Source organism: Zootoca vivipara, chromosome 10 (assembly GCF_963506605.1).
Source record: "Zootoca vivipara chromosome 10, rZooViv1.1, whole genome shotgun sequence".
Taxonomy (NCBI): Eukaryota; Metazoa; Chordata; class Lepidosauria; order Squamata; family Lacertidae; genus Zootoca; species Zootoca vivipara.
In genome coordinates this window covers 16887506-16914594 of record NC_083285.1, presented here as the reverse complement: position 1 = coordinate 16914594, position 27089 = coordinate 16887506, and the positions used below count along the sequence as shown (strand labels likewise).

The following is a 27089-nucleotide window of genomic DNA, read 5'->3' as shown; positions in this document are numbered from 1 at the left end:
GATTCAAGAGAATGGTGCAAACCTACCTAATTTGGTAGGTTCATTTTTAAAACGAGTGGTGCCAGAGTTTATGTCAAACTCCTCCTAATCTTGATGTCCGAGGGCTGCTAACAGTTGTTATATTCAGGAAGCACCCTAAGGGCAGAATCCCATGTGCCAAATTGCTGTAAAAAGGATAGTAAGAAGACCCACACTCACAGAGTGAAGCCAGCACTATGGGCTACCACAGCCTTTGCTCATCGCTAATAGTAGAGGCTGAAATATAGGGCTGCCATACGTCCGGACATTACAGGGATTTCAAAGGTGATGCTTTGTCCTGGATCTTAGGCAAGTCCATCGAAAATCTTTTGTTTTTTTAAAAACAGCTCAACAACTTTGGGATTTGTCTTTTAAAAAACTTCAAGAACTTTGGGGTTTTCCTTTAAAAAGCTCATCATTTTGGCTTCCTAAAAAATGCTCAAAAACTTTTGGGGCATACTGGTTTTTGAAATATGGCAACCCTACTGAATACCTCTCACAGGTCTGTGGGGAAGTGACCCCATGGGACAGAATGTGGGGCTGGCTCTACCATTAGAAAGAGTGAGGAAGCCTTTAGGTAGCTGATCCCGGGGATCCGTTCCCAGTGGTGGATTTAGGGCAGCACGACCAGTTCGGTCGCACTGGGCGCGGAGCCTCGGGGCGCGCGACAACTACTGTATGATTCTGAATGGAGCAGGAGAAGCAGAAGGGCTGAGGAGCCCGGGAAATTCCGGACGGGTGGCAAGAGCTTTTCCGCAAGCTCTGAGGTTGCGCTACTCTCCGTCTCTTGCTTTCTTGAGGGGAGACGAGAATGAGAGACTTGAAGCAGCCGCAGCGACAGGGAGCGAGAGCCCCAAAGAAGGATGCTCGGGCAAGCTGCCTGCCTGGATTTCAGGCGCCCTCTTTCCCTTCACACGGGGCGCTTTTCGTCTCGCCACCCGCCCCGCGCCTTCCCGCCAAACCTCCCCCCTCCTCCCCGCCCCCCGCTCCTTCGAAGCCGCGCTCGCGCGCCAACTCCGCCTGCCGCGTCTCTCGCGCGCAGCTCTCTTTTCTTCCAGCGTAGCGCGCGGGCGCGAGCAAGCGAAAAAGATGAGCACCCCCCCCCTCCTCCCTCTCCCTTCTCACAGCTACGCGCAGACGCGCACGCGCAGACACCGGCCGCAAGAGCGCTCTCTCGGAGCGCATTCGGTCCGAGGAGGCTGCGAAGTCCCTCGCGGAGAGAGAGGCGCGTCTCCGGAGAGAGAGTCTTAGTTTGGCGGGGATTATTTCATTCTCTCGCTCGCTCGCTTCCTTCCCCACCCGGGGTCGCCCTCACTAGCCCGGAGAGACCGAGCGAATAGAGGGCGGTATTTTGTTTTACATTTCGAGGGGAGGAAAGAAGCAGCCGAGACGGTGTGGAAATGCGAATCCTCCGGCGCTGGCTGCTCGCGTCCCTGCCGCTCTTCTTCTGCCTCTGCCGACTCGGTGAGTGTTTGTGGCGGCTGCGCGTGAGGGAGGCAACTTCGCCCGGCGTCGCCTCGCCTCGAGCCTCACGGGCCTGGACCCGGGGGTGGGGTGGGGGTCCTCTCCCGAAACGGGGGTCTGCCATTCCCCTCGCTCCCAAACTTGAGGAAGACTTCTCGGGATGTGCGCGCAGCCTGACGTGCAGGGCAGCCATTCCGTCGCGTGTATGTGGAAGGGAGGGAGAGCCCCCCGAGTGAAGAAAGAATCAGAAGCACCTGCTGTTTCCCCAGGGTCTGACTCTGTCATGAGGGAAGCTCGGGCCAGCCTGAGCCAACTCCGAGGGGCCGAGGTCCCTTCAGAACCCTTCCCCCCCAATAAAATATTTGAGCTCCCCTCTCCCCCAAATTGATTAGCATCGCCATTCGAATGGCGTGCATGCTCCGATTCTTGCGATCGATTATGTGGGGCGGGGCTTAAGCCCTCTTATTTTATTCAGGTTGGCACCCTCCCCTAGATGCCAAGTTCTGGGGACTGGGGGATCTCCCCCCTTCCAGTTGATGGGCATTGTCATTGAATGGCGTGCGTGCGCCGGATCGATTGTGTGGGACGGGGCTTACCCATGGGCGTAACCAATAGGGGCAGGGAGGGGCAGCTGCCCCCCCCCCATAATAAAAATGCATAGCAAGCTGAGGTTCTGCCCCGCATAACAAAAATCCTGGCTATATCCATGGGCTTAACCCCCCCCCCAATATTTTACTCAAATTGGCACTCTCCCGTAGAAGCCAACTTCTAAGGGCTAAGGGATCTTTGCCCCCCCCAATAAAATATTTGAGGGAGCAAAGGGCCCCTAAAATTTATGGGCATTGCCATCCAAATGCCAATTTGATTATGTGGGGCAGGGCTTACCCATGGGCGTAACCAATGGAGGCAGGGATGGGCAGCTGCCCCCCAATAAATAAAAATAAATAATTTTTTATTTGAGTTGGCACCCATGCCCCCTCCTGACCTCCTGCTCCTTGTTTATCACAGTGTAGGAGAGGTGTCCCTGTTTCTCTCTGGAATTGCCAGCAGACACATCGATTGGGAGGAAGCTGGGGGGGGCTCCTTTCCCCCTTCCTTTTGCCTTAACTGTGAAACCACAAGGGAAAGCCTCGCTTGGTTGCATTGCAGAGCAGGAAGGAAGGATGTCCCCAAGGCATAAGCTGTGCACAAGGAAGCAGGGACATGGGGGAGCGGGGCGGGAAGAGATGCTGCTGCTTCAGCCATTTGTTCTTTGCCTAGCTCAGGCAGCTCCTGTTGGCATCTGCACATGACATAAGGAAGAGAGAGAGAGAAGGAGGGAAGGAAAAGAGTCACTGAATGAGAAATTGCCTACAGTCCAAACAACGCGTTGGAAACAGGCATCGACCTGCCTGTGCAATGTGCTCCGTGTTGGATTGCACTGCGTGTTCGGGCAGTTGTCACTGAGTAGCAACCGCAAGCCACAAATGTGAGAGCTGTTGCCATTGACATGAATGACACTTGTGTCCAATGAGGTTGGGGGTGGGGGTGTCGTAAGTGGGATGCGGTGAGAGCGGGCGAGGGTGGGAATTTCTTGAAGGAATCGTGTCAAATAGATAAGCTAGGCGTGTGAGCAAAACAACTAACTGTCCAATAAATGTTAAATGAAATGAAATACGCGGCCGCGTTGTTATTTGCATGGAACATATAATGATGTCTGTAGTTACATTATTAGCATTTGCCAAACAGAGGACACGAGCATGTTGCTTCCTGTGCTGTGAGTGAAAGTAAATATTTCCTGCTGTCATTTATACCCATGCCCAGTTTTACAACAGATAAAGTAGATATTAACCTACATTTTTGTCCAATAGGTGCTGCTGCATTCGGTTCATTTGTAAACTGTAAGGGATCAGTGTCGTATACCAGCTCTGCAAGAGATGCCATTATATTAAATGTATGATTTATGGCACATATAAAAGTAATTTGAGTTCCCATTTTGAAGACTGCTGGAAGGGCTTAATCTGTAGCTAACTGTGACTGGTTCAACAGAGGTTACATTAAAATGACTTTGAGTAATTTAATGCCATTCTTATTGTCACTATTAAGTGTTTGGGGTTGATTCTTTACAAAGAGGCCATTTTAATGAAATTAGTATGTCCACAACTGTAGCTCAAATTGGGTATACCCTGTTTCTCTAAAAATAAGCCATAGCCATAAAATAAGCCGTAGCAGGATTTTTAAGCATTCAAGGAATATAAGCCATACCCTGAAAATAAGCCATACTGATAGGCAGTTTAACCTTGTAGGTTAAACTGAATAATAATAATAATAATAATAATAATAATAATAATACATCCCCTGAAAATAAGCCATAGTGTTTTTTTTTTTGAGAAAAAAGAAATATAAGACAGTGTCTTATTTTTGGAGAAACACAGTAGTAGCAGAAACCCACCAACATAGCTGCCAAGTTCTCCCTTTTTTTAAGGGAAATTCCCTTATGCTGAATAGGCTTCCTCGTGAGAAAAGGGAAAACTTGGCAGCTATGCCCACCAACTGAAGTCAGTGGCAAACTCAACAGTAGATGAACTTTATTTATTGCCTCATAATGAGGAAATGTTCATGGCTGCTGAAATGTTTGCAGGTAATTGATTGTTTTTTTGTCTGCATCTGTTGCTTCCAACCTAAATATTACAGGAATATTTATTGAGCCTTTAAAAAAAAAGCCTGCTTTTTCCTGTAGCTTTATATTATAAATCATCTTACGTAGTTAAAAGGCATAAAACAGAACCTTGAGATTTGCAGACTCGATGAAATATTTCCTCAAAGCTTACATTGGAAAATAGAACGCTAATTTCTGATATGTGAATATGAGATACTAAAACATAGTATAAGGTGTGGTATAAATAAATATATTGTAACTACTCTGTAATCCTAGCATGCAAAGTGTTTGCCATGATGATGCTGAAGGCTGTGGTGATTTGATTGATCATGATATGTAGACTTAGTTTGTGGTGCATTGTGGTGCAATTTCATTTGCTTCGTTTCAGTGCAACTTTTTCTTCTTCTTTTTGCGTTGCGCGTTGCTTATAATATACTTGTATGAAATATCCTCCTCTTGGGAGCACCATTATTCATATCTTCAGCTATGCTGTATAAATGGATGTGTGGGTGTTTGGCATCCTTACTAGTCTTTTGCCTCTCCCCAGTCTTAAATCTCTGGAAAGTATTGCCCGGTTGCACATTAATGGCCAGCGGTAACTCCTCAACTGAATGATCTTTTGTACCGTCTTTGTTTATTTCGCTCCATTGAAACTGTTTGAGCCTATTTAGTGAATCTTGACCATATGAAAATAAATGGCAGTGCACAGATTAAACCAGAGGGTGAGCAAAAGTTCAATAATGATACAAATGATGCGATAGGTTCCACCCACAAATACTGCTGAGTTCAGATTCATAGGGTTTATATCTACCCATCCCCCCTTAAAATTGACAAGTCTCTCCAAATCCACACTGTACGAAGAAAATTACTAACATTTTACATTAGATTGTTGCAAGACATTTGAAAAGCTGAACAAATGAAATCAATGCGTGGACACTATGTATGAAGGAATGAAACAGTGTAACATTTGCAACTGTTAGTATGTTGCAATAATTTTCATGGAGCAATGCTATTTACTCTTATTTGGACACATTTGTCACATCATAATAAATAGTTTATTTTAAAAGCAGTGGTGAGTGGATACTATAATGCAGCCTCTCCGAAACTGGAGCTCTCCTCCAAATGTTGGGAAATCAGAATCAGAGGTGGAAGGGACCCTGAGGATCATCTACTACAGGCGTCAGCAAACTTTTTCAGCAGGGAGCCGGTCCACTGTCCCTCAGACCTTGTGGGGGGCCGGACTATATTTTGAAGGGAAAAAATGAACGAATTCCTGTGCCCCACAAATAATCCAGAGATGCATTTTAAATAAAAGCACACATTCTACTCATGTAAAAACACGCCGATTCCCAGACTGTCCACGGGCCAGATTTAGTAGGCGATTGGGCCAGATCCAGCCCCCAGGCCTTAGTTTAGTTTGCCTACCCATGATCAACCTGAATATGCAGCTGTCCCATATGGGGATTGAACATGTAACCTTTGTGTTAGCAGTACCATGCTCTAACCAACTGAGCTATCCTTATGTTGCTGTACTGTACTACAATCCCCATCACCCTGGCCATGCTGGCTGGAGCTGATGAGATTCCAGCAACATCTGGAAGGGACAAAGTTGCAGTAATGAACTGATACATTGCTCCCTGTTTCCCCTCACAGCATTCTTCAAAGTGCTTGAGTCACTTACAGTGCAATCGGCAACCTAGTTGTGCCAAAGTATTGAATTTCAGCCTATTTAGGAACTGGTTCCCCCCCCCCAATAGGCCTGAAAAGGGCTTAAGTCTCACTTTGGTCCCCCTGCATTGTCTTTGCATCTGACATAGTTTCCATTGAATACTGTGGGATTACTGTGAAGTAATTAGTTTGAGAACTGTCATCTTAGCAAGTCTTGTTTTCCTTCTTTCTTCTACTTGTCATTTAAATGGTCAGTTCCCACTGTGGCTGCTCTAATTAGGAATTTAAGGGCGAGAAGGTTCACCTCTTTTGCTGACAATTTCAATTTATCTTGAAACAGTGTTCTTCAAGTTTTCCTTCGGGGGCTGGATGACTGAGTTGGTTCCAGAAATCGAGTATCACAGCTGAAAGCCTTATTCTTGAAACTCCATGCACCATTTGTGAGCCTTCCCAGTATTGCACCTCTCTTGTCACTATGCTTATAAACTCATCTCATTAAGACAGGTTCTGTTTGAACACACCAGAGGGTTCTCCAGAAGGAAACATAAATCAACAGGAAGAAAATCTTTAAAGCGAAAAGTCTTTAAAGCTATAAGCTAAAAGTAAGCAAAGTAAAAAAAAAATGTACTCATCACCGTACATTCTCTTTCAAAGAAACTTAACTACTAATATATACCGGTCTTTTTAGCCCCCAAAACATCTGAAGTATTTTTGTGAAGGCCCATGCCCCTGTTATAACAAAGATTTCAGATAGAAATGAACTTTCTCTGCAGAAAATGTGGGCAAGGAGTATGAGAGGGTGAGTTTACAAGTCACCTTCAGAAAATAATGCAGTGAGGCTAATGAGATTGCTCCAGACATTAGAATATTGCACCCTAATCACTTGTTTAGTTTCTGATATTGCACCTCTTTGTTTCTGATGTCATATGGGAGTCAGAATACCTTCATCCACATTTTTTTAAAAAAAATAATCCTAAAGGCAACTTAAATAAGTTTTATATTTATTTTTAAAAAACCCATATTCCATGGTGAAATCTATATAGAGCAACATCTATGCACAAGGAAGTGTATGGAAGTAACATTTATGCACATCCAGGTTGTTCTGCCTATCACATCAACACATCCTCAAACTATGAAGCAATCAGACTAAATCTGGGGGAATAAAGTAGGATGCCATGGTTGGGTTTTAGACCGACTTACATCCCGTCCTCACCCTGATTAGGAACAGTTGTCCTCCCAACTGCATCTACTTAACGTGGCGGTTGTAATCAGCACTTTAAGCTTCTCGTGTGGAGGGTCTCTGCAGCATGGGGAGCGTTATTCATGGTCTTCTGGCAGTGGTAATGATGTTATAAAATTATTTATGCATCTTGTTTTCTAAGTGCTCAAAGCACCTTGTATACATTATGCGTGATCCAGACTTTGCCATGCTTAGAATAAGTCCATTGAAATGAATTGGTCTTTTCTAGTATTGTTATCCCCATATTACAAATGAAGGCTTTTAGGTTGAGATGTCGCAGCTTACCTACGGTCAGCTATTACTCTGGGGTCTTCCTGGTTCTTACCTTGTTCTCTTAATCACTATGCTTCTATAGTTTTTGAATAAACTGACCTGATGTCTGAGATACCTTTCCCTTGGCAGGGTGATGTAGGTTCCACTCCAAGATCATGGAAACAATCCACATAACATCAATGATCCATCAGATAAACCACTGCAGATGTAATAGCCTCCTTGTGGAGCTGCCATGGAGGCTATTCCTATTGCTTCTGTGTTCCGGCCAATAATGTATACAGCCTAACAGAGATGTAATTCTCATTTCCATAGCAGTTTCTCTTAACCCATGTGTGCTTTTTAAGAAACACCCTACTATAAAACAATCCCAGTCCCACACTACTTACTTTCTAGCAGTTTCCTTGACCCTCATAGATGAAATGTGAATTCAGGGCTTTGAAACTTTTATTACAAAACAAACAAACTGGTGGCAATGGTCACCACTGGTTCATTTTTTTATAGGTGAAGGTAAAGGGACCTCTGACCTGACCATTAGGTCCAGTTATGACTGACTCTGGGGTTGCGGCGCTCATCTCGTGTTATTGGCTGAGGGAGCCGGCGTACAGCTTCTGGGTCATGTGGTCAGCATGACAAAGCCGCTTCTGGTGAACCAGAGCAGCACATGGAAATGCCATTTACCTTCCCGCTGTAGTGGTACCTATTTATCTACTTGCACTGGCATGCTTTTGAACTGCTAGGTGGGCAGGAGCTGGGACCGAGCAATGGGAGCTCACCCCGTCGCGGGGATTCCAACCGCCGACCTTCTGATCCGCAAACCCTAGGCTCAGTGGTTTAACCCACAAATTCAGAATGCTTTCTAGGCTTTCTAGAACCTGTGGAATGGTGGCTATCTTGAACCTGTGGGAATGTTCAGGGATGCAGGAGAGGATATATATTTTGATTATATCCTTTCCAACCTGTGTTAACAAGTTCTACAATTTAGCAGAATAACATTTCCCTTTTTAAACTTGCACAGCGGATGTGTTTGCCCAGGCTCGCTAAAGCCTCTAAAATAAATTACCTGGTAATTTCTCCTTTAGTCCCTCATAAAAGAAATAGACACAACACAGTCTTCTATAAAAGTATAAAAACAGTTTATTCACTCACATTCTGTTCACAGGTGGATCCCAGGAGGCAGACTTAAGTTACAAAAGTTATATACCTGGAAACTATCCCATAAGGAGACAGCTCCTTTGTCCTCTCTTGGCTGGCCAAGAGAGCATCTTAGGCTAAGCAGATGTTGCTTCTTCGATGACTTTAGTCAGAGAGAGAGAGAGAGAGATGGTGGCCAGTCCTATGCTTTTGTTACCTGCACAGGTGAGGCCACGCCCACCTCTGGTCACATGTAGAGGAAGTCTGCCCCAGCCTAGGAGGAAACAGGAAGTTCCGACTGGCTGGTCCAGACATCCCCTTTTTATGTCCACTCTAGGGATGTTGTACTTGACTGCTCTGTGTTTCCCACAGAACCCAAAGTAAGAAATTAGGTTGTGCAGCAAGATTATCTGGCATTACTGTTAAAGTGGGCATGGCAAGATCACACCACGTTAATAATACCGGGGGGGGGCAGAGATTAAGTAATATAGAGTCTGGAATATTTTCCAAAATTACAACTATCTTAGCAAAATCAACAAAAAGTATTGTGGTGCTTTAATGACTAATGCATTTATTATAGCATAAGTTTTCATAGACTTGAGTCCATCCGATGCATGAAGTGTTACCCTATGTTGGCAGCTGTAGACAGGAAAAATGTAAACAGGTGAGGTGAGCAGGGAATGCAATGCAGTACAATGCAAACAAACTAGACTGACATTATGTTAAAGCTTAAATGCATTTGAAGTAAGGACAGTGAACATTCACACACCAGTGTTGAAAATGACTTATCAGTGACATGATTTTTATATTAATTAACATCTGTAATGATGTAGTGTGGTGTAGTGGTTAAGAGTGGTAGACTTGTAATCTGGGGAACCAGGTTCGCGTCTCCGCTCCTCCACATGCAGCTGCTGGGTGACCTTGGGCTAGTCACATTTCTCTGAAGTCTCTCAGCCCCACTCACCTCACAGAGTGTTTGTTGTGGGGGAGGAAGGGAAAGGAGAATGTTAGCTGCTTTGAGACTCCTTCGGGTAGTGATAAAGCGGGATATCAAATCCGAACTCCTCCTCCTCCTCCTCCTCTTGTTGTTGTTGTTGTTGTTGTAATTCAGTGGTTTTGTGCTGGAGTCATTCTTGGAAGTTGAAAAATATGTTATATTGGCATGCACCACCCTTTGCATGCACCTACTCGCTGGATCATCACCTTGTTGTGGTGAGTGGGCTTGCATGTTCCTATGACCCTTGTGAGCGAAGCCGTCGGGAATCTCGTACTCCCAGCAGGGTCACCCAAGGTGGTAAGGTCAAAGGGAAGGAGCTAGACAAAGAATGATCCAAGAAGTCCTCAACAGCAGAACAGGGGGATGATAACAAGTGATATGTTACAATGGCTGTGAAGGTGGATGAAGGCTGCAGCAGATAGGAATCTACTGGTTTGTCGTGACTACTTCATGCCATCAGAACAGAGCCCTACTGCGAAGACTGTGCGTTGGTCAGCATGCACTGATCTACACACATAAAACAAAATCACGCACAGGTGTCTTCCAAAAACCCAAACTCTTTGCATTATCACACCATCACATATCTTTTTTTAGAGCTCAACACTTATTGCTGGTTGGCAGGGGGTTGGACTGGATGGCCCTTGTAGTCTCTTCCAACTCTACGATTCTACGATTCTATGCTGCATGTAAGTGGCTATTCCAGTGTAATTACCCATATGTGTAGAGGAATAAAGTAGACATTTCCAAACAGTATTCACTAAGTTCATTTGAGTTTATTCCTGCTTCCTCAGGAAGGAAGAATTGCTGTTCAATTTCACAGGCGATTCCATGTGTCTACAGTGTATTCTTCTGGAGTCCATTTTCTTTTCATCAATGTACTTTCACACAGTCATTATAATTGATCCCCCTAGCACTTCTTCATGTTCTAACTTCAGGGAGTGATCAGGAGGATATGGCAAGAGAAGTGGCAAATGATTAGGAATGATGGAAACTGTAGTGCAGGCATAGGCAAACTCAGTCCTCTAGATGTTTTGGGACTACAACTCCCATCATCCCTAGCTAACAGGACCAATGGTCAGGGATGATGGGAGTTGTAGTCTCAAACCATCTGGAGGGCCAAGTTTGCCTATGCCTGCTGTAGTCCAATAGCATTAAGAGGGCTATATGTTCCCCTGTACTACAGTAAGGCAACATAAAATGTAGGTGTATTAATCTCAATCCAGTTAAGAGCAGCAAAAAAATAATTTTAAAAAATGCTTATATCTTCATTACCTCCAACCACCCACATAGTCCATGGCATAAGAATTCACACATATCAACAGTGGCCATGCACCCCATCTCTCACCTGGGCTTTGCCTAGTGTATCCTCAACCCTGGCTTCTCCTTCTCTCAGGGATCCTAAAAGCAGCCATGCTACACCTCCCACTTCAAGCTGCGTGTTTGGCCAACGTGTGAAATACCCCAATGTGCATGCGGTCTACTCATGCAGAGTGTTTCCATGTTAGATAAGGTCCTGATAGGCCCAGTCTTTCCTCATGGCAGTGCAGGCATTCTATGCATGTCGGACCACTTTGCACACTGGCTAAAATGCACGACTGGCATGGGGAATTGCCAGAATGCTAGGTGGCAGAGGGGCATAGCCACCAGGGATGACCCCACTCTCCTATGAGGGATGGTGTAAGAGCATCTCTATTGTCAGGGCTTTTTTTCCCCCAGCCAGAACACAATTCTGGCGCCTCTCAGGTGGGTACCATTGCCATTACAAGACAACAAGGGAAGCTTTCATGGTGAATTCCAGAACCTCTTTTTCTAGAAAAAATAGCATTGTGTAGTGTGATTTAAAAAATTACAGGGTTTTGCATCAGCGTAACTAAAGGGTGTCCAAATGCCAGCTTTATATATACAACTTCAGTACACGGGTTGTTTGCAATGCCTATCCTGTGTCTCACCTTTAGAGCTTTGCCATAAGCATGTATGTTACAGATGGTGGACTGTACTTGTTTCCTAAAAGAAGAGGAGAGGTACTTGAAAACGCTGAAACAGGACAGTTAGAGAGAAGATACAATTCCCAGCGTAGTTGCAAACCCAGTTATGTAATAGCTACAAAAGCTATTAGTATGTGAATTACTGGGAGGTAGACACCTTTAGTGCTGTTGCTATTTAGCAACGAGGAGCATTGATAGAAAGGCATGGGCAAAAATAGAGCCTGAAAAGCAATGGGGGGGATAACAGATGGAGGTACAGAGACAGAACAATAAGGGATAGGGAGAAAAACAGATGAACTCAGAGAAGAGAGAATACAGAGATAGCACACAGGTTTTTAAAGGAAGCTAAAGGAGAGTAGACTAAAAAGAAAACACTGAGAGTGGAATTGCTTGCCCAATGGAATGATCTCCCCTTTCCTCCCACTGCTTGCAGGGTGAGGGGGGAAGCCCCACTGCACTAGCAAGAGTTCTTGCACTGGCTTCTTCTAACAGAAATGGGTGGTTGAATCTGGCTCTCAATGACAAAAATGTGTTGCCATGGTTGATATAGCAATGAAACTCTTTTTATTTGGTAAAAATGTAAAAGTGGGTGGCAGAGTAATCAGAGTGGAGTGCTGCTGCTGTAGATATTTATGGCTACAGGTGTTGTTGTGACAGTAGCTCCTTTATATCCTGAAACAACCAGAGCAGAGCAGTTTTGCGCTGAGCATTTGTTGGTCTTTGTTCTCACAGGTTTTTAATCCCAGCACCCATTCATGTGACCCACTTTGAAAATTATGGGTTACTGATCTCAGATGTTATTAGCAAAATTAAAAGTCACATATTTTGTGCATGTGAAGAATTCTGGCTTGGTTGGAGAATTAATACCGGTAAAACTTCAATCGTCCATCCAATTAAGTCAGCTCTGTCCTAAGGATATCAGTGAAACTAAAATGACTTAGAGCCAAACACTTCCGTTAAGTGATGTCTAGATAGCTCTGAAAAGTTGTTGCAGCTAAGTAACAACTTTAAATATTTTATCTCTGATAATGCAGAATGGAGAGAGATAAAATCACTAGAAAGCTTTTGAGAAATTAAACAATTTGGGTCCCCCAAGTATCAACATGCAGCTCTAGTTTTCTTCTTTCAATTGCTTTGTGTACTGAACATTGTATACAAATAAATGCACCCAGATGTATCTTGATGAATAAAGACCTGTTTCTGTGCACACAGTGATAGAATTTCACACACAGTCATTAGTGTATGTAAATTTTCTTGGCAAGTCTTTAGGCGTTTCCTTTAATTTGACTAGCTTTCTGTTGCCTTGAATGTTGTATATCAGCTAATTTCAGTATTCCAGCAGTCAGTGGAAAAGCCTTAATTTGAATTTAATAGGAATGGCTTCCTTCAAGCAATTTAAGTCTTAAGAGGGACTTTATTTAGCATAGACTATCCACTGAACCTCTGGAACACTGAAAATTTAAAAGCTTGAAAGCTCATGTTAAATACCAATGCAAGGAAGGCCTCTGGTCATCTTTGCCAGGCTCAGGCTACTTCTCTTCCAGTGGATATTGACTAGACCTGGAAGCACAGTGCAACACAGGCTATTGCCTGATCCATGTTTTGGCTTAACTCAGTCATACAGGTAGCTATTTACCCAAGGCAAGTAATAATGGCTTCCATACCATGGGTGGTATCCATCTAAGTTTTACTCAGAGAAGACCCCTAAAATTAATGAGCATGACTAAGTTAGGACATGCCTTTTTGTGGCTTTGTGAAGGTAGCCATAGGTGTGAAAGGTGAAGAACTATCATTATTATATTCTGCACACATTATAGAACTGAAGGGACTACTAAAAATGGTGGAAGGAATAAGTTATATTCTGCTACACTTCTCATGCTGCCTAGGGAGAAGCCTCCAAAACTGAGGATGGACTAGGATAACAATCCTCACCATATCTTCTTAAACTCTCATTCCTTTTTAACTGTGGCTAAAGGTACCTAGGAGTACTGCTCTGTGAGTTGCTGCAAGGGAGGCCATGCATTAAAACAAAAATTCTGAAGATTATGATTGAGTTCTTTCTGCCCAGATCATAATGACCACTCACATTATACAGAGCTTATAACCCAGCTACTCTCAGCAGCCACTCTCAGCAGCCAGAAGCCTCATAGCCAGACATTGGAGGGACCTGTCAGGAGTAAACATGGATATCAAATTGTATGGGGAAAGGCCTTACTAGAAAAGCTAACCAATAACGGGGGGAAATAGAAAAGGACGCCTTCACCCCGGTATGGCTTCCCTTTATCACATCACAGCCCAACAAGACAACGTCAAGAATCCACCGACAGCATATGAATCAATCTGGCTTACCTGACCCAACAAGCCCTCCCCCCCCCACCACAAATGCAAACAAACCCTACTGGAGACAACCACAGACAACCAACCACACCCTGCCCCCCAATACCTCTCACAATCAAGGAAATTTAATAAACAAATAGAGAACCTACCCAGTTGACATTGACACAAGACCCCACATGTACACTATGCAAAATAATATAAGCCTCCCCCCTCTTCTTCCCCAACCTTATACTGTACCCAACACTAATGCCTCACAATAAATGCAACTGATTTGTAAGAAGGACTGTACAACCTGGGGGGGGGGAGAGAAGGCATGTACTTTGGGAAACCAAGAAAATCTTTAATAAAAATAAATTTTTAAAAAGAAAAAAAACCCAGTTACATTAATAGGGTAGGTCCTGAAAACACATACTTCAGGTGCTTTAGCAGGAACTAGGCTCTCCTAGCCACCGAGGCCACACCTGAGCTTCAAGCTCCTTGGATCCAGCAGTGCCTCCAAGTAGTAAACTTGCTCCTTCCAGAGTAGTAAAGCCCTGCCCCAAACAGGCCGTCTTCTTTCCTGCCAGAAGGACCAGGGAGACTAGGTTCAGATTAAGTTCACCATCTGACCTTGAGCCAGACACTATATCTTAGCCTACCACATCTCACAAGGTTGCTGTGAGAATAAAGGGCGAGAGAATGAGAGGCATTTAGCCACCCAGAGTTCCCAGGAGAAAGAGTGGGGTAAAATATAACACATATATAAATATTCATAGCCTTTCCTAGGGTTTGTTATGCCACCATATTGGGACTGAAGTGGCTGTTCACATTTCCTTTCCAGTTTGTCATGAACAACTTCATTTATTTCTGTAGGGTTTTTTTAGCATCCCCTGTTAAATGTCTGTTTTATTACCCTGTGGGGGTTATGTAAGAAGGAATGTTTTTCGAGTGTTTTCAGGTGAAAAAGATTAATCTGGGCACTTCAGGCAGCCTCGCTGAAGTCTATTGGAGTAATCTGGAATAAAAAGGTAATATATGATTCATGAACCGTGAACATCTGTAACCTGTTTCAAAGAAGCATGTGGCTCCTGAAACTTTTAAGAGCTGCAAGCACATATTGTCCTATTGTACTGATACTGCAACAACAACAACAACAACAACTGAGGGAAACAGTAATTTTCACATTAAGTTGTCGATTGTTCTGTAAAATGGTTATTTACTGCACCACTGCGTCACCATTTTCCGTGAGAGTTTTCAGCGTTTGGCATCAGTTGGTTAAGCCAAGAGAGCAAACTTCACTAGTCAGCAACTGAATACAAAATGGACTCAACAGTTGTCATTCAAGCGTTCATACAAATAAGTTTAGCTTAGGAATTATTCTCTTTCTTCATTCACGGCCAGTAGGTCTATACAAAAAGATTCAGGGTGCTGCTGCTGCTGTTGCTATTTAATTCTCAGTGCTTCTGTGCCTTTTCTGAATCATGCTGTCTGCTGTGGGGTTTGTTTTGTAGGAATCTTGCAGAGAAATGTTCCTTCCATGAGCCAGTAGTCTTTATTATCTGCACAGAGGGAGCTCCAGCTTTCCCCTTCATGGCAACGTGACTGCAGTGAAACAATCTGCTGGAGGTTTTTCTGACTCATGGTGTCATCTCCTAGAGTGCAAGCCTCAGAGGAAACGTGGGGATGGGAAAGATAAATTTATACATCCCTATGCCCCCCTGTGAATGTGTGTGCAAATGTGTAAATGTCCCCCAAATATTCAAACGTTTACAATAGCTATACAAATGCAGTACAGTGGTACCTCGCTAGACGAATGCCCTGCTAGACGAATTTTTCGCTAGATGATTGGGTTTTGCGATCGGAGGTTGCCTCGCAAGACAAATTCGTTTTGTGAAAAATTCGTCTAGCGAATAGAGAAATTCAATTAATGCATTCCTATGGGATTCGCAAGACGAATTTTTCGCAAAACGAATTGACTCACAGAATGAATTAAATTCGTCTTGCGAGGCACCACTGTAGGTCAATTTTGTACCTATTGTAGTTCTCAAAGTGGGATGGTGTGGTGTAGAATACTATCCCACTTCTTTTCAGTTATTGTAAAACCCTCCTGGGATTGTTTGATTGCATATACACCCAGCCATTCCTTCCAAAGGAGCCCAGGGCAGCAAATAACAAGCAATAAAACAGCAAAAGCTTCTTTTAAAAATTCCAATACAGGTGCAGACTGCATCTCAACTTAAAAGGCTGGTTGGAAGAGGAATACCTTCAGAAGGGTTTAATATTTAAGGGGAGGGAAATCCAAAAGGCGGATGCCATGACACTAAAGGCCTGATTCCTATATTGTGTGGAACAGACCTCCTGATAAGATGATATCTGTAGGAGGCCTTCCTCACCTGCAGAACATAGCCATCAACTGGGTTTGTAAGGGGTGGATGATCTTCCAAGTATCCTGCTCCCAAGTTGTATATGGCTTTATAAACCACAAGCTGCTGTCACTGCCAGTTCTTCAAGTAACTCTGGCTTGGGCAAGGCTAGAGAATAGAAGTAAGCCCCGTAGTAGCATGGTTCTTTTCATTGTGGATGCAGTAATTCAAGCTTGTTAGCAAATAGTTTACACAGCTATAAAGGTGGTGAATTGATAGCAGACCAAATGAAGTCTGTGCTAATTTGAAACGAAATCATCCACACCCACCCCACCTACCCTTCAAGCACTGGTTTAGTAAGGTAGGGCTGTCTGGCATGATTCAGTAATGGAAAAAAAAGATTCTTGTGCATTCATATTGTGCATTCATAACTTAGATGTGGAACTGGGTTCCTTCTGTTATTTATTAATTTAGGCTGAGGTGACCTATTTGATTATTACCAAAATCTGGGCCTTATTTTGCTTTTGGGGCCTCAATGCCACCTAGTTTATCTCCTGGGGTCATGGGAGCCAACTTCTAGAGTCTTTGCCCCCCAATAAACTATTTGAGGGGGCTGCCCCACAAAAGTTGATGGGCATTGTCATTCAAATGGTATGCATCATGTGGGGTGGGGCTTACCTGCCCCTCCCCCAATATTTTATTCAAGTTGGCACCGCACCGCTGCCTGCAATATGGTAACAATGAAAAGGAGTAAGCCCTTTATTGCTGTGAGTCAAATTACCTCTTACTAGTGATTAAGAACTGGACAGGATGTGGCACAGAGAATCTAGGTGGATGGGAAAAAACGGTTGGAGTTTCTAACGTTTGACCTGGACTTTTATTATAAACATTGGCAGGAGGTCATGCTTATTGTAATGTTGAGAAAGGAAAGGAACAATGTCCTCAGTGCCTTGATGTACTTACGGTCTTTCTGTTTGGTCTGGAAGTAGATGCTTGGAATGAGGTTTGTTGAATTGGAAGAAGAAGAACTCACAGAAAAGAAGGGGAAAATATACTTTTAAGTGCCAAGTATTGCTAATAAAGCTCAGCTGACATTCTCTTTAAGGATGAGTTTTCAACACAATCTTCAAATAACAAATTCAGCTAGGCTAGTATAAGCAATGTACCAAATTCTTTGCACATTGGCTGGGGAATATATGTGATTTATTGCCTACTGCATTGATGGTTTCAGTAAATCATTAGCTATGGGTATTATGTCACACACGGGCAAGTGTGTTCTATGTGTAACTGTCACGTTCATATTTGTTCAATATGACAGATGCAAGCCCTGAGGAAATGAAGTATGCTTGATTTTATACTTTGGTCAAATCCAGTTTCTGTTCCTGCAAAATAATCTATAAAAGCTATCTTCAACTTGGTGTAAGGGGGTTTAACCGCTATTTTAAAATCCTACCTTAATCTAGTCCTAGAATTATGTATAGGGCTTGATTTGAGAGCCAGCTGTTAGGATTAATCCTAAGAACCTGAGATGTTCTTCAAAGTTCTGCAAGCTTCCTTCTTCCTGAAATGCTCTGCTTTCATTAGTTTTTGGCATGACTTGTTATAATTTTACACTCCTCTGTATCATGCATATATGACTTCTAAATAAGCTGATTTTCTGTTCATTCACGATACACGGCTTCCTGGAAAACTGTTCAGCTCTCAGGGAAAGCCTCAGGAGATAGCACAAGGAACGGAGTGTGTTGTTATGTGTCAGAAACAGGGCTAATCATCCAAAGGAATAAGCATATGTTGCCCTCTTAAAAGTCTTACTTATGTAACTATACTAATTCACTGCTTTTTTTTTATTGGCTGATGATTATAGTTATTGTGTCCCAGCTGGACTTCCATGAGGCATTGACTGTGCTGCAGGCCAGAACAATGAATCCTAATGTTCACGTGATGCAACAGCTGCACCACGTGAACAAGAGCAAGTAAAAAAGTTCAGAACTTTGTATGTCAAACCACCTCCACTTTGCTGTGAGAGATGGGATATTATCACATACAGTATTTGGGTGTGCAGATGCACATCCTCCAACATTTCTTTGATTAAAATAGGGACTTCCTATTCAATAATAATGATGGTGATGGTGATGGTGATGGTGATGGTGATAATAATAATAATAATAATAATAATAATAATAATAATAATAGGGACTTCCTATTCAATAATGATAATAATAATAATAATAATAATAATAATAATAATAATAATAAATATTTATACTTTACCCATCTAACTGGGTTGCCCCAGCCACTCTAGGCAGCTTCTAACATATATAAAAATATTAACACATTAAACTTCCCTATACAGGGCTGTCTTCAGATGCCTTCTAAAGGTTATATAGTTGCTTATCTCCTTGGCTTGGGGGGGTGGGTGGGAGGTTTGTGTAACTCTGCACCCTCCAACCCTCTCAAAGGAAACAAGGACATCCTAAGGAAAAGCAGGTCATTCTGGGATCAAATCAAGAACCGGGACGACTTCTTTAAACCCGGAACTGTCCCTTAAAGATAAGGACACTTGGAGGATCTGCAGATGCAGTAGATGCTGTATATTTAATAGCTGAGTAGCAGGGGCGTAGCAAGGGGGCGTTGGGGGCAGGCCGCCCCTGGTGCTACCCTGGAGAGGGGTGACACTCGGTGCCCCCCCGCGACTCCCTAGCGGAGCCCTGCTGGCCGAGCGAGGCTTTTAACCAGGAGGCTGGAGGCTCGGCTTGGGAGTCGCGCGCTACCCCTCAAGAAGAGGAAGAGGAAGAGGAGGAGGAAGAAGAAGAAGAAGAGGAGGAGGAGTTTGGATTTGATATCCCGCTTTATCACTACCCGAAGGAGTCTCAAAGCGGCTAACAATCTCCTTTCCCCTCCTCCCCCACAACAAACACCCTGTGAGGTGGGTGGGGCTGAGAGACTTCATAGAAGTGTGGCTAGCCCAAGGTCACCCAGCAGCTGCATGTGGAGGAGTGGAGACACGAACCCGGTTCCCCAGATTAGGAGTCTACCGCTCTTAACCACTACACCACACTGGTTCTACGTAGGGGGCTAGCGATGCTGCGCATGTGCACTACCTAGAGGGGTAGCACCCCCCGCAGCCGCTACCGCAGCCGCCCTCTGCGCCTAGGGAGGCATTTTATGGGGAGGATAGAGGCTTGGCTTGGGAGTTGTGGGGGGTACCCCTCTACATGCATGGTCAGCATCGTGCTGTGCATGCACTCTATGAGCGATGCCCTGCCCCCAGGTGCACGGCAATTTGCCGCTCCGGGTGACACAGCGGCTTCGTCTGCCACTGCTGAGTAGAAAGGAGGATTTTGGGAGGTGTAACTTTTCTCATGCCCACAGCGCTGTGACATGGCAGGAAGCACTTGCCTGTAGTTCCTGTCATACAAAGCGATTGACTATCATGGTCCCTTTGAGCTCCATGATTCTACGATTCTATTTAAAAGTCAACAGCCACATCATAAACTTCAGTATTTATGGTCTTAGTACTGCACACTGTTATATGCAATGATTGTTCCACCTAAGGTCAACTTTTCAGAACACATTGTGGGGAAATTGCAAGACTTTGCACAGTGTTCTATGGCCCACCAGCCCCCTCTAGGCTTTTGGACAGAACCCTGCCTTGGACCCCTTTACTAGAGTACCCTGAGCTTTATCCTGGATTTTGGGAGTGGGGCATCTACCCTGTTTCCTCGAAAATAAGACATACCCATGAAATAAGCCGTAGCAGGATTTCTAAGCATTTGCACAATATAAGCTATACCCCGAAAATAAGACATAGTGATAGGTGCAGTTCTGGAGGGTGCCAAGGAAGAGGCGAGGCTGGACGCGTAATAAAAATAAGACATCCCCTGAAAATAAGCCATACTGTGTCTTCTTGAGGAAAAATAAATATAAGACAGTGTCTTATTTTCAGGGAAACACGGTACCTAGCTACCCAACCCCCCTGCTTTAGACTAAGGATCCAATCCAATGCCCTTTTCTGCCCTTTTCCTTGTGGCAATTGCAACAAGGAAGGCAACCCCCCCCCCAGACAGGCCCAATACATCCGCAGGCAAATTCCTTCCTGGCTATGAATATGGCGACTGAATAATTCCACAGCAAGGCCATATGAGCTGCCTGCCTACCTCTGGGCAGCCACAACACAGAAGGGGCAGGCGGGACAACTGAGCTGTGTGCTGGAAGCACAACTGGCTATATGCCCGGCTGGTGGATCCCACAGAAGCCCAGCCCTACCAGGTCTACCACCAGATCATCACCCACCCACCAGACCCCAATAGGCTCAATAAAGTTTTACATTTTGTCAGGCAATCTTGTCAGCCCCTGCAGCCAGCCAAGGCCAATGCTGATGACTAAACCACACAGGTGTGCGGTGCCGTCTCATGCCCAAGATTGAGGAGACCCAGCATGCATTGTGTGTGTGTGTTGTCATGTGCCTGGAGCATGTCACACGTGTGATGTCATATGTGTGATGCACGACACATATGCACTGTCACATCATCGGGAGGAGACCATGCGTGGAGCGGCTTCAATGGCCGGCGGCTCCTCTCTCACACTCAGGAGGAGCCCCCAGTGCCACATTTAGCCTCCTCTGCCCCCATTGAGGGTTCATTGCACCCTGCCAACAGATATTATTGACGCAAGTTGATTACTTCTCCCTCATTTCCCCGGCAACCACACTAGGTCGCGAGCTCCACCAGTGTCTGAGTTACAATGAGCGGTTTTTACATGCCAAATTTTACATGCTATTTATTTTTTTATAAGAGAATATTATACTAGGATCTTTAAAGCCTAGAATGTGGCTAGAATGGTGACTAGAATGTGGTGAAATGCAAGCTTGTGACAATTGCAACAGAAAGCTTTAAATACAGAAAATGACATGGGAAGTCCACCACACAGATACTTTTTCTTATAATTTATATATATATATGTATATACTTCAGGGATGAAACAAGCTTTTCTAACATGAAGAAGATGCAAATAAAACTTTTAAAGAACAGTGTGGATATATAACAATGACCTTTGTTAGCTGCTTTTTGAGTATTTGGGACTTAAAAGTGGGGGAAATATTTTAAAATAACTTTAAAAAGCCAGTCAAGGATTATAGAGCAGTCTAAGAGTCACTTCTTGAAAGAATCTTATAAGTGGAAGCCCAGTGGATATAAGCTGGTTTATTTTATATTTTCTTTGGCTTCAGGGTCCTGTTTCACTCACTTTTTTAAGCCTAAAAGGAGTACAAGACATCTTTTAATTTACATTTATTAATTGTCATGTGAAATATTTTTCTTCTTCAAAAGAAGCCATTAGGTTGCACTGTATAATGACATTTAATAATGAAGCAATAATCTTAAAAATTCAGCTTGCATGCCTGAATTTTTTCCATTACAGTATTATAAGCTCCCCGTTAGATGTCAATAACCTTATACAGTAACCATTTCCTGCTCTACCATAGGAACTGCCACCCCCATTTTTTTCTTGTTGCAAATTACTTTGAATGAAAGGTACATTGTTCAAAACATTGCATTGCTTCATAAAACTAAACCAATGACTTAATGAAGTCAGCTGCATAATATCAGGCATGCAAATCTAATTCTATCTTGATCCATCTTTTATTATGAATTTAGTAGCACCTTTGTTTTCTGCAGATGTGGTAAGAATAGGCTTTGCATTGCCGAGATTGAAAAACAGGCCTGTCCAGTGCTTGAATCTAAACGTTTGCCCATATATTTTTCACCTACAATATTGTTTCAGTCACTATGTAACTCAGTGTTTTGTGCTATTACGTCACTGTGTATTTTGCCAATATGCCTCATTCAGGGAATTTTATGCGGTTGCTTAGCTGGTCCTAACAATCCGAGTGAACTGAGTGCTTGTTGTCGATTGCTAGCACTTATTTATGGAATAAATATCACAGAGGGTGGAAACACTTTTGTGAACATCTATACGTCAGCTAGATGACTTTGCAGCTGTGGGTGACAATGCCAAAACATATTTTAAAAAATACAGTGGTATCTCGGTTACAAACACTTCAGGTTACAGACCCCTGCTAACCCGGAAGTAGTACCTCGGGTTAAGACCTTTACCTCAGGATGAGAACAGAAATCGTGCGGTGGCCACGCGGCGGCAGCAGGAGGCCCCATTAGCTAAAGTGGTACCTCAGGTTAAGAATGGTTTCAGGTTAAGAACGGACCTCCAGAATGAATTAAGTTCATAACCAGAGGTACCACTGTAAAAATAAAACTAGCATTTGTCTATATGACTTCAGACTTAAGTGGTGAGTTCAAGGCATTCTTAGTAGGGCATTTCTCCTGTGAAGACAAGACTGGAGGAGATTAGATTTAAGAGCATGTTTATGTGCAAATCGACAGATTAAGGTGTGATGGGGTGCTGCAATATCAGTTCAGATCTCAAGGCGCAATGAATGTCAACCCCCGAGTTCCAGTAGCTTTGAAGAACAGGGGGCTTCTTTTTTCTTTCATAGCCCTCCACTAAACATTCCTAGTTTGAGTTCCAGGAATGCCCTGTTCATTGCAGCTGGTTAGACAGTTAAGACTGTGAGGGCTCCATGCTATTTTGTGCAAGTGAATTTCCATTTACATGATGGGACTTCGTCCCCCCGCCCTTTCCCTGTGAAAACCACCTGTATACCCCCAATTTCTGCTATGGTTACTTTGCTCAAAGTGCAAAGGCTGTAAATACTATTTTGTTTGCAAACTCTTTTCTAAATGCAAAACATCACTTACAATAGGTGGGCTTTCTGACTGGATGAATGTACTCAGAACTCTGGGGAATCATGAAGACAGCATGGGACATAAGAGGGTGATGTGTTGGATAACAAGAAAGTCAAATAAAAATACTGATTTTTAATGCAATTTTAGGGGGGAAATTCACATTTTTAAAATAATAAGACAAGTTTAAAATTATTGGGAATTCTACACAAACGTTTAAAAGTCAATATTTTTATGTAGTTGCTTACCAAGCAAAACTAAATTATATTAATTTAACCAAAATATCTTTTGAATTCCCAAGTCATGTTACAATTTTTTAGCACCCCTCATTTTTGGAAGTTGAAAAATTCAACATGCCCTAACATGGGCATGGTTCTCCCACATGAAACATACGACTGGTTCCTCTTCTAGGTTATTGGGTCATCTCAGCTGAGGAACGAAGCGACAATCTGTCAATCACAGCAAGCTGGTCTGAAAATAGTCATAATTCTGTTCCTTCCTTCTTTCTTTTTCTTAATTTTTATAACCCCTTGTGGTATCGGTGGGCAGGTAGCTACCACAAGTTTGAGGCTGCACTTCCCCTCTTTCAAAGAAAGGGTGGAGGATTCTCTCTGCAGTTCTTCCTTGCTGTCGGATGGCACCCAGTGGACCCTTGTTCCAGGTGCAAAGTTTCTCGGACAGCACACCCTTTCTTTTTCTTCACCTGTCTCTTCCTTTCCTGCTGACGAAACACTTGAGATTGGATGTGCTAGCTTCTAATAATGTTATTATTCGTACCCCGCCCATCTGATTGGGTTGCCCCAGGCACTCTGGGCAGCTTCCAACACTTATAAAACTAAAAATAAAAATCTTTTTACAAGGGTTTGAGATTTCCTTCCAGTCTCTCTTGGGGCCTTATGCAAATACTTTGGGTCCAGATAGCACTGGCTGTCCCTAGATCTCCCTAAATATACACGCTGTTGCAGGTCATATCTGATTTTAAAAAATAAACTTGTGTGCATTATTAGTTTCAGGGGGAAAATACTGTACAGTATATGCATTTTTGTTTTTAAAATGTAAAAAGAAAAAACCCACCCGTAACTACATATTTTCTGAGTATGGTGTAAAAGAGAGGTGAGGGTCAGGATACTTGCAAGAAGCAGTTCAATTAAGTCTTACACAAGATGTGCAAACTGAGAGATTAGCTCTTCATCCCTCTTTACTCCTAAACATTTAGCCTCTGTACCACTTTTGATTAATATTTGCTGAAGCTGTAGCATGGCTTTGCCATCCACCTTTTCTCTGTATGAGCGTTAGGGAAAGGTTAACTCACAGCTAGAAAGAATCAAGTGAGAAAGGTAATTTCATAGGCAGGATTTATTCCCTGGGGGGTATTCATGAGAGGAAAGAAGGAAGGGAAAGAGGACCAGGGAAAGGAAGCTTTCAGTGCTGAGAATGGATGTGAAATGGGAAAGTGGGGGAAAGCCAGCCAGACTCAGGGCCGGTGCTAGGGTTTTTGGCACCCTAGGCGAGGTCACCTTCTGGCGCCGCCCCCCCCCAGTGTGAATGGCAGGAGGAATGAAAAGGGGCACAGAGCCCATGTTGCTGGCCTGGGCAGCGGACGCTGTCTCCGTGCCGCTGCCAGCGCCGCTTCCTTCCTGCTCTCGGCCGCTTCTGGCCGCTTCCGCAGTGGTGGGCGGCAGGCGGGCTGGCCAGCGCAGCGCCCCTCAATTTCGGCGCTCTACACAGTGGCCTAGTTTGCCTTTATTAGAACGCCGGCCCTGGCCAGACTGTGGCTGGGAGGAGCCTATGACACAAAGTTAATAGCTCTTCAGAACTGTATGTACAATTTTACTGCAGCTATCCAAGGCAGGGTGTTTTGTAATTATGCCATTTTAAGAGCCATCTTCAGACTATAACTGCTCAAACATATTTAAATGAAGACATAATACGCCTATGCAAAGGTGGAAGAAGGCTAGATACTACTCTGGATAGGAAAAGAAAGAAGTTAATAAATGCAAATTTGTTAAATGCATCAGTTCAAGCATTTTCTCTGCTTAAAGTCACGATCTAGCAATTAATACCAAGAGGGGAACTATTCTGAAGGTGGAAATGCTGCTTGTTTATGTTCAGTGTTTCTTTAGCTCTTCATGTTAATTAGTGACTTTTTTTTATACTGAGGATTCTGTTCCTATGAGGGTATATGATTAGAATAGTTACATCTACCTTTGACTTATGAAGGTTTTTGTTTTTTTTAAGGCTTGTGATAGAAAGTAGTAATTAACCCCGAGCCTAGTAAATTTCCAGCCTTTGAGATCAAAGGCAAATACACTAGCTCCATAATTAGCTTTGTATGCTACAAAATTAGATTCCAGATGAAAAAAGCAGCCTTTATTAAAACCCACGAGCTTTGTAAAAGGGAAAATGACTTCAGTAGAATAAGAGCCCCAGATTGCTTTGGTTAAGGAATAAACAAGATGCCTCTTTTATGATAATGCAAATATTGGCACCGTTTCCACATTTTGAGGCTTTGCTATAAGCAGAATATTTCTGTGTGCGTTCCAAATGGTGGGGGAATTAAAAAAGCCACAAATTGCTTATTTGTTGATGAAGTGCATAGAGGTGAATTCTGAATATGAAAAGTAAAAGGGGCAATATGAACATAGCTGCCAAGTCTCCCGCTGAAAAATGCGGGCTCAGCAGCGGTTCGGCACCGGAAGTCACTTCTACGCATGTTTGGACATGCGTAGAAGCAACTTCCGGTGCTGACACTGCCCGATTTCCGGTGCCCAGGCAGGGGCAGAGCGGCACCCGAAATGGAGCCTCCCTGGCATGTAGGATATCTGGGGGATTTCCGGGATTTTTTTCTATTCGGAATAACAGCAGGAAACAGATTAAAATCCGAGGGTTTCCTGCGAAAAACGGGAGACTTGGCAGCTATGAATATGAAACTTGAATGCAAAGACCCAAACTTGGGCTTCGTATAGGTGCTTCTCAACAAGTGGTTTTCTGCTGCAGAACGAGCTTTCTTCACACATTACTCCTGTATTAACACACATATACTGTAGTGTCCAGAAGCAATATTGTCTCACCTATGTCTCACCTTTCAGCCCAATTTCAAGTGGTCATTCTTCTCCTCCTCAGAAATTTGCAGGTTTTTCTGTTTCCCAGCAGCGAGTATCCCACTAAAACAGCAACTATAGAGCTTTGTCTCCATATATATATATATATATATATATATATATATATATATATATATATATATATATGACAAAAAGCATTATTTATTAAGAAGAACACATCAAGTATCACAATTTTTATTTATTGAAATATGGTATAATTTGAGAAGTATACTATCACTTCCATACAACTAGGTGTTATGAACGTCATAATATGAACTTCATATTAATAATTTAACTGTAACTTTGTCTTCAGAGACAGCGGGAAATGTTGCAGAAGATATATCAGAAAGATTGTGCTAGTAAACTATTGGCTTTGTTCACTCTGTAGACTTGTGTAAACTTTCAGAGACCTGGTGTGAATGGTTGGGTTCTGAATCTGTGTCCATGGCAATCTGTTCAAAGTATAAAGGGAAGTTACAATGATGTTAACCCATGAAAAGGGTTGGTTTTTTCCATGGAAAGCTGTCAAGACCTGCTTTGCATTCATATAGCCAAGTTAATCAGAGCAGTCAAGAGTAAAGGATTTCTATTTCAGAAGTGGCAATGTTCTCTGGCCATATTATAAAATGTGTATTGCATTGCTTGAATAAATTCTCGTGCATTTTAACTTCTGGATCTCCTCTCTCTAGATTATGATCTGCATAATGTTTCACCAGCACAAATAGTTAAATAGGGGTTTTTCAGCCCTCCACCCCCTTTCTTTTTGTTGTCAGGCTGAATGAGATCATTGATTTGAGAAATTTACTGAATAGTTGGCGGAGAACAAGAGGGTCAGATAAACATCTAATTTTCCATTTGTATCCTATTGCCATAAAGTAAAAACACAAGTATGTCTCATAAGACCAGTTTCATACCTACTTGACTGATATTTTGGCTGTTCATAAATGTTCCTGGCATTATGTCCCCAGCATGCTGCCTCAAGGAGAAGAAAGTGGACTTGAGCTAGCTTGCAAAGACTGAGGCTGGGTCCCCACACCCCTGTTTCCTGCACTGGGTTTTTAATCTGTGTTCACAGGATGTTATCCAAAATACATATGCGTCCTTTGCTTTGTTATAACACATTATCCTTTGATGGTG

General features: G+C 43.3%; 1 protein-coding gene across 5 annotated transcripts in view; it reads left to right on the top strand.

Moving 5' to 3' along the window:
* The first annotated feature begins 1189 nt into the window (after positions 1–1189).
* Positions 1190–27089, top strand: part of PTPRZ1 (protein tyrosine phosphatase receptor type Z1) — a 112924-nt gene continuing 87024 nt past the window's right edge. For all 5 annotated transcript variants that reach the window (XM_035126984.2, XM_035126983.2, XM_035126982.2 and 2 more), the window contains exon 1: positions 1190–1482. In XM_035126984.2, the coding sequence (XP_034982875.2) occupies positions 1419–1482 (64 nt within the window). In that variant the 5' untranslated portion in view covers positions 1190–1418. The remainder of the gene's footprint in view (positions 1483–27089) is intronic.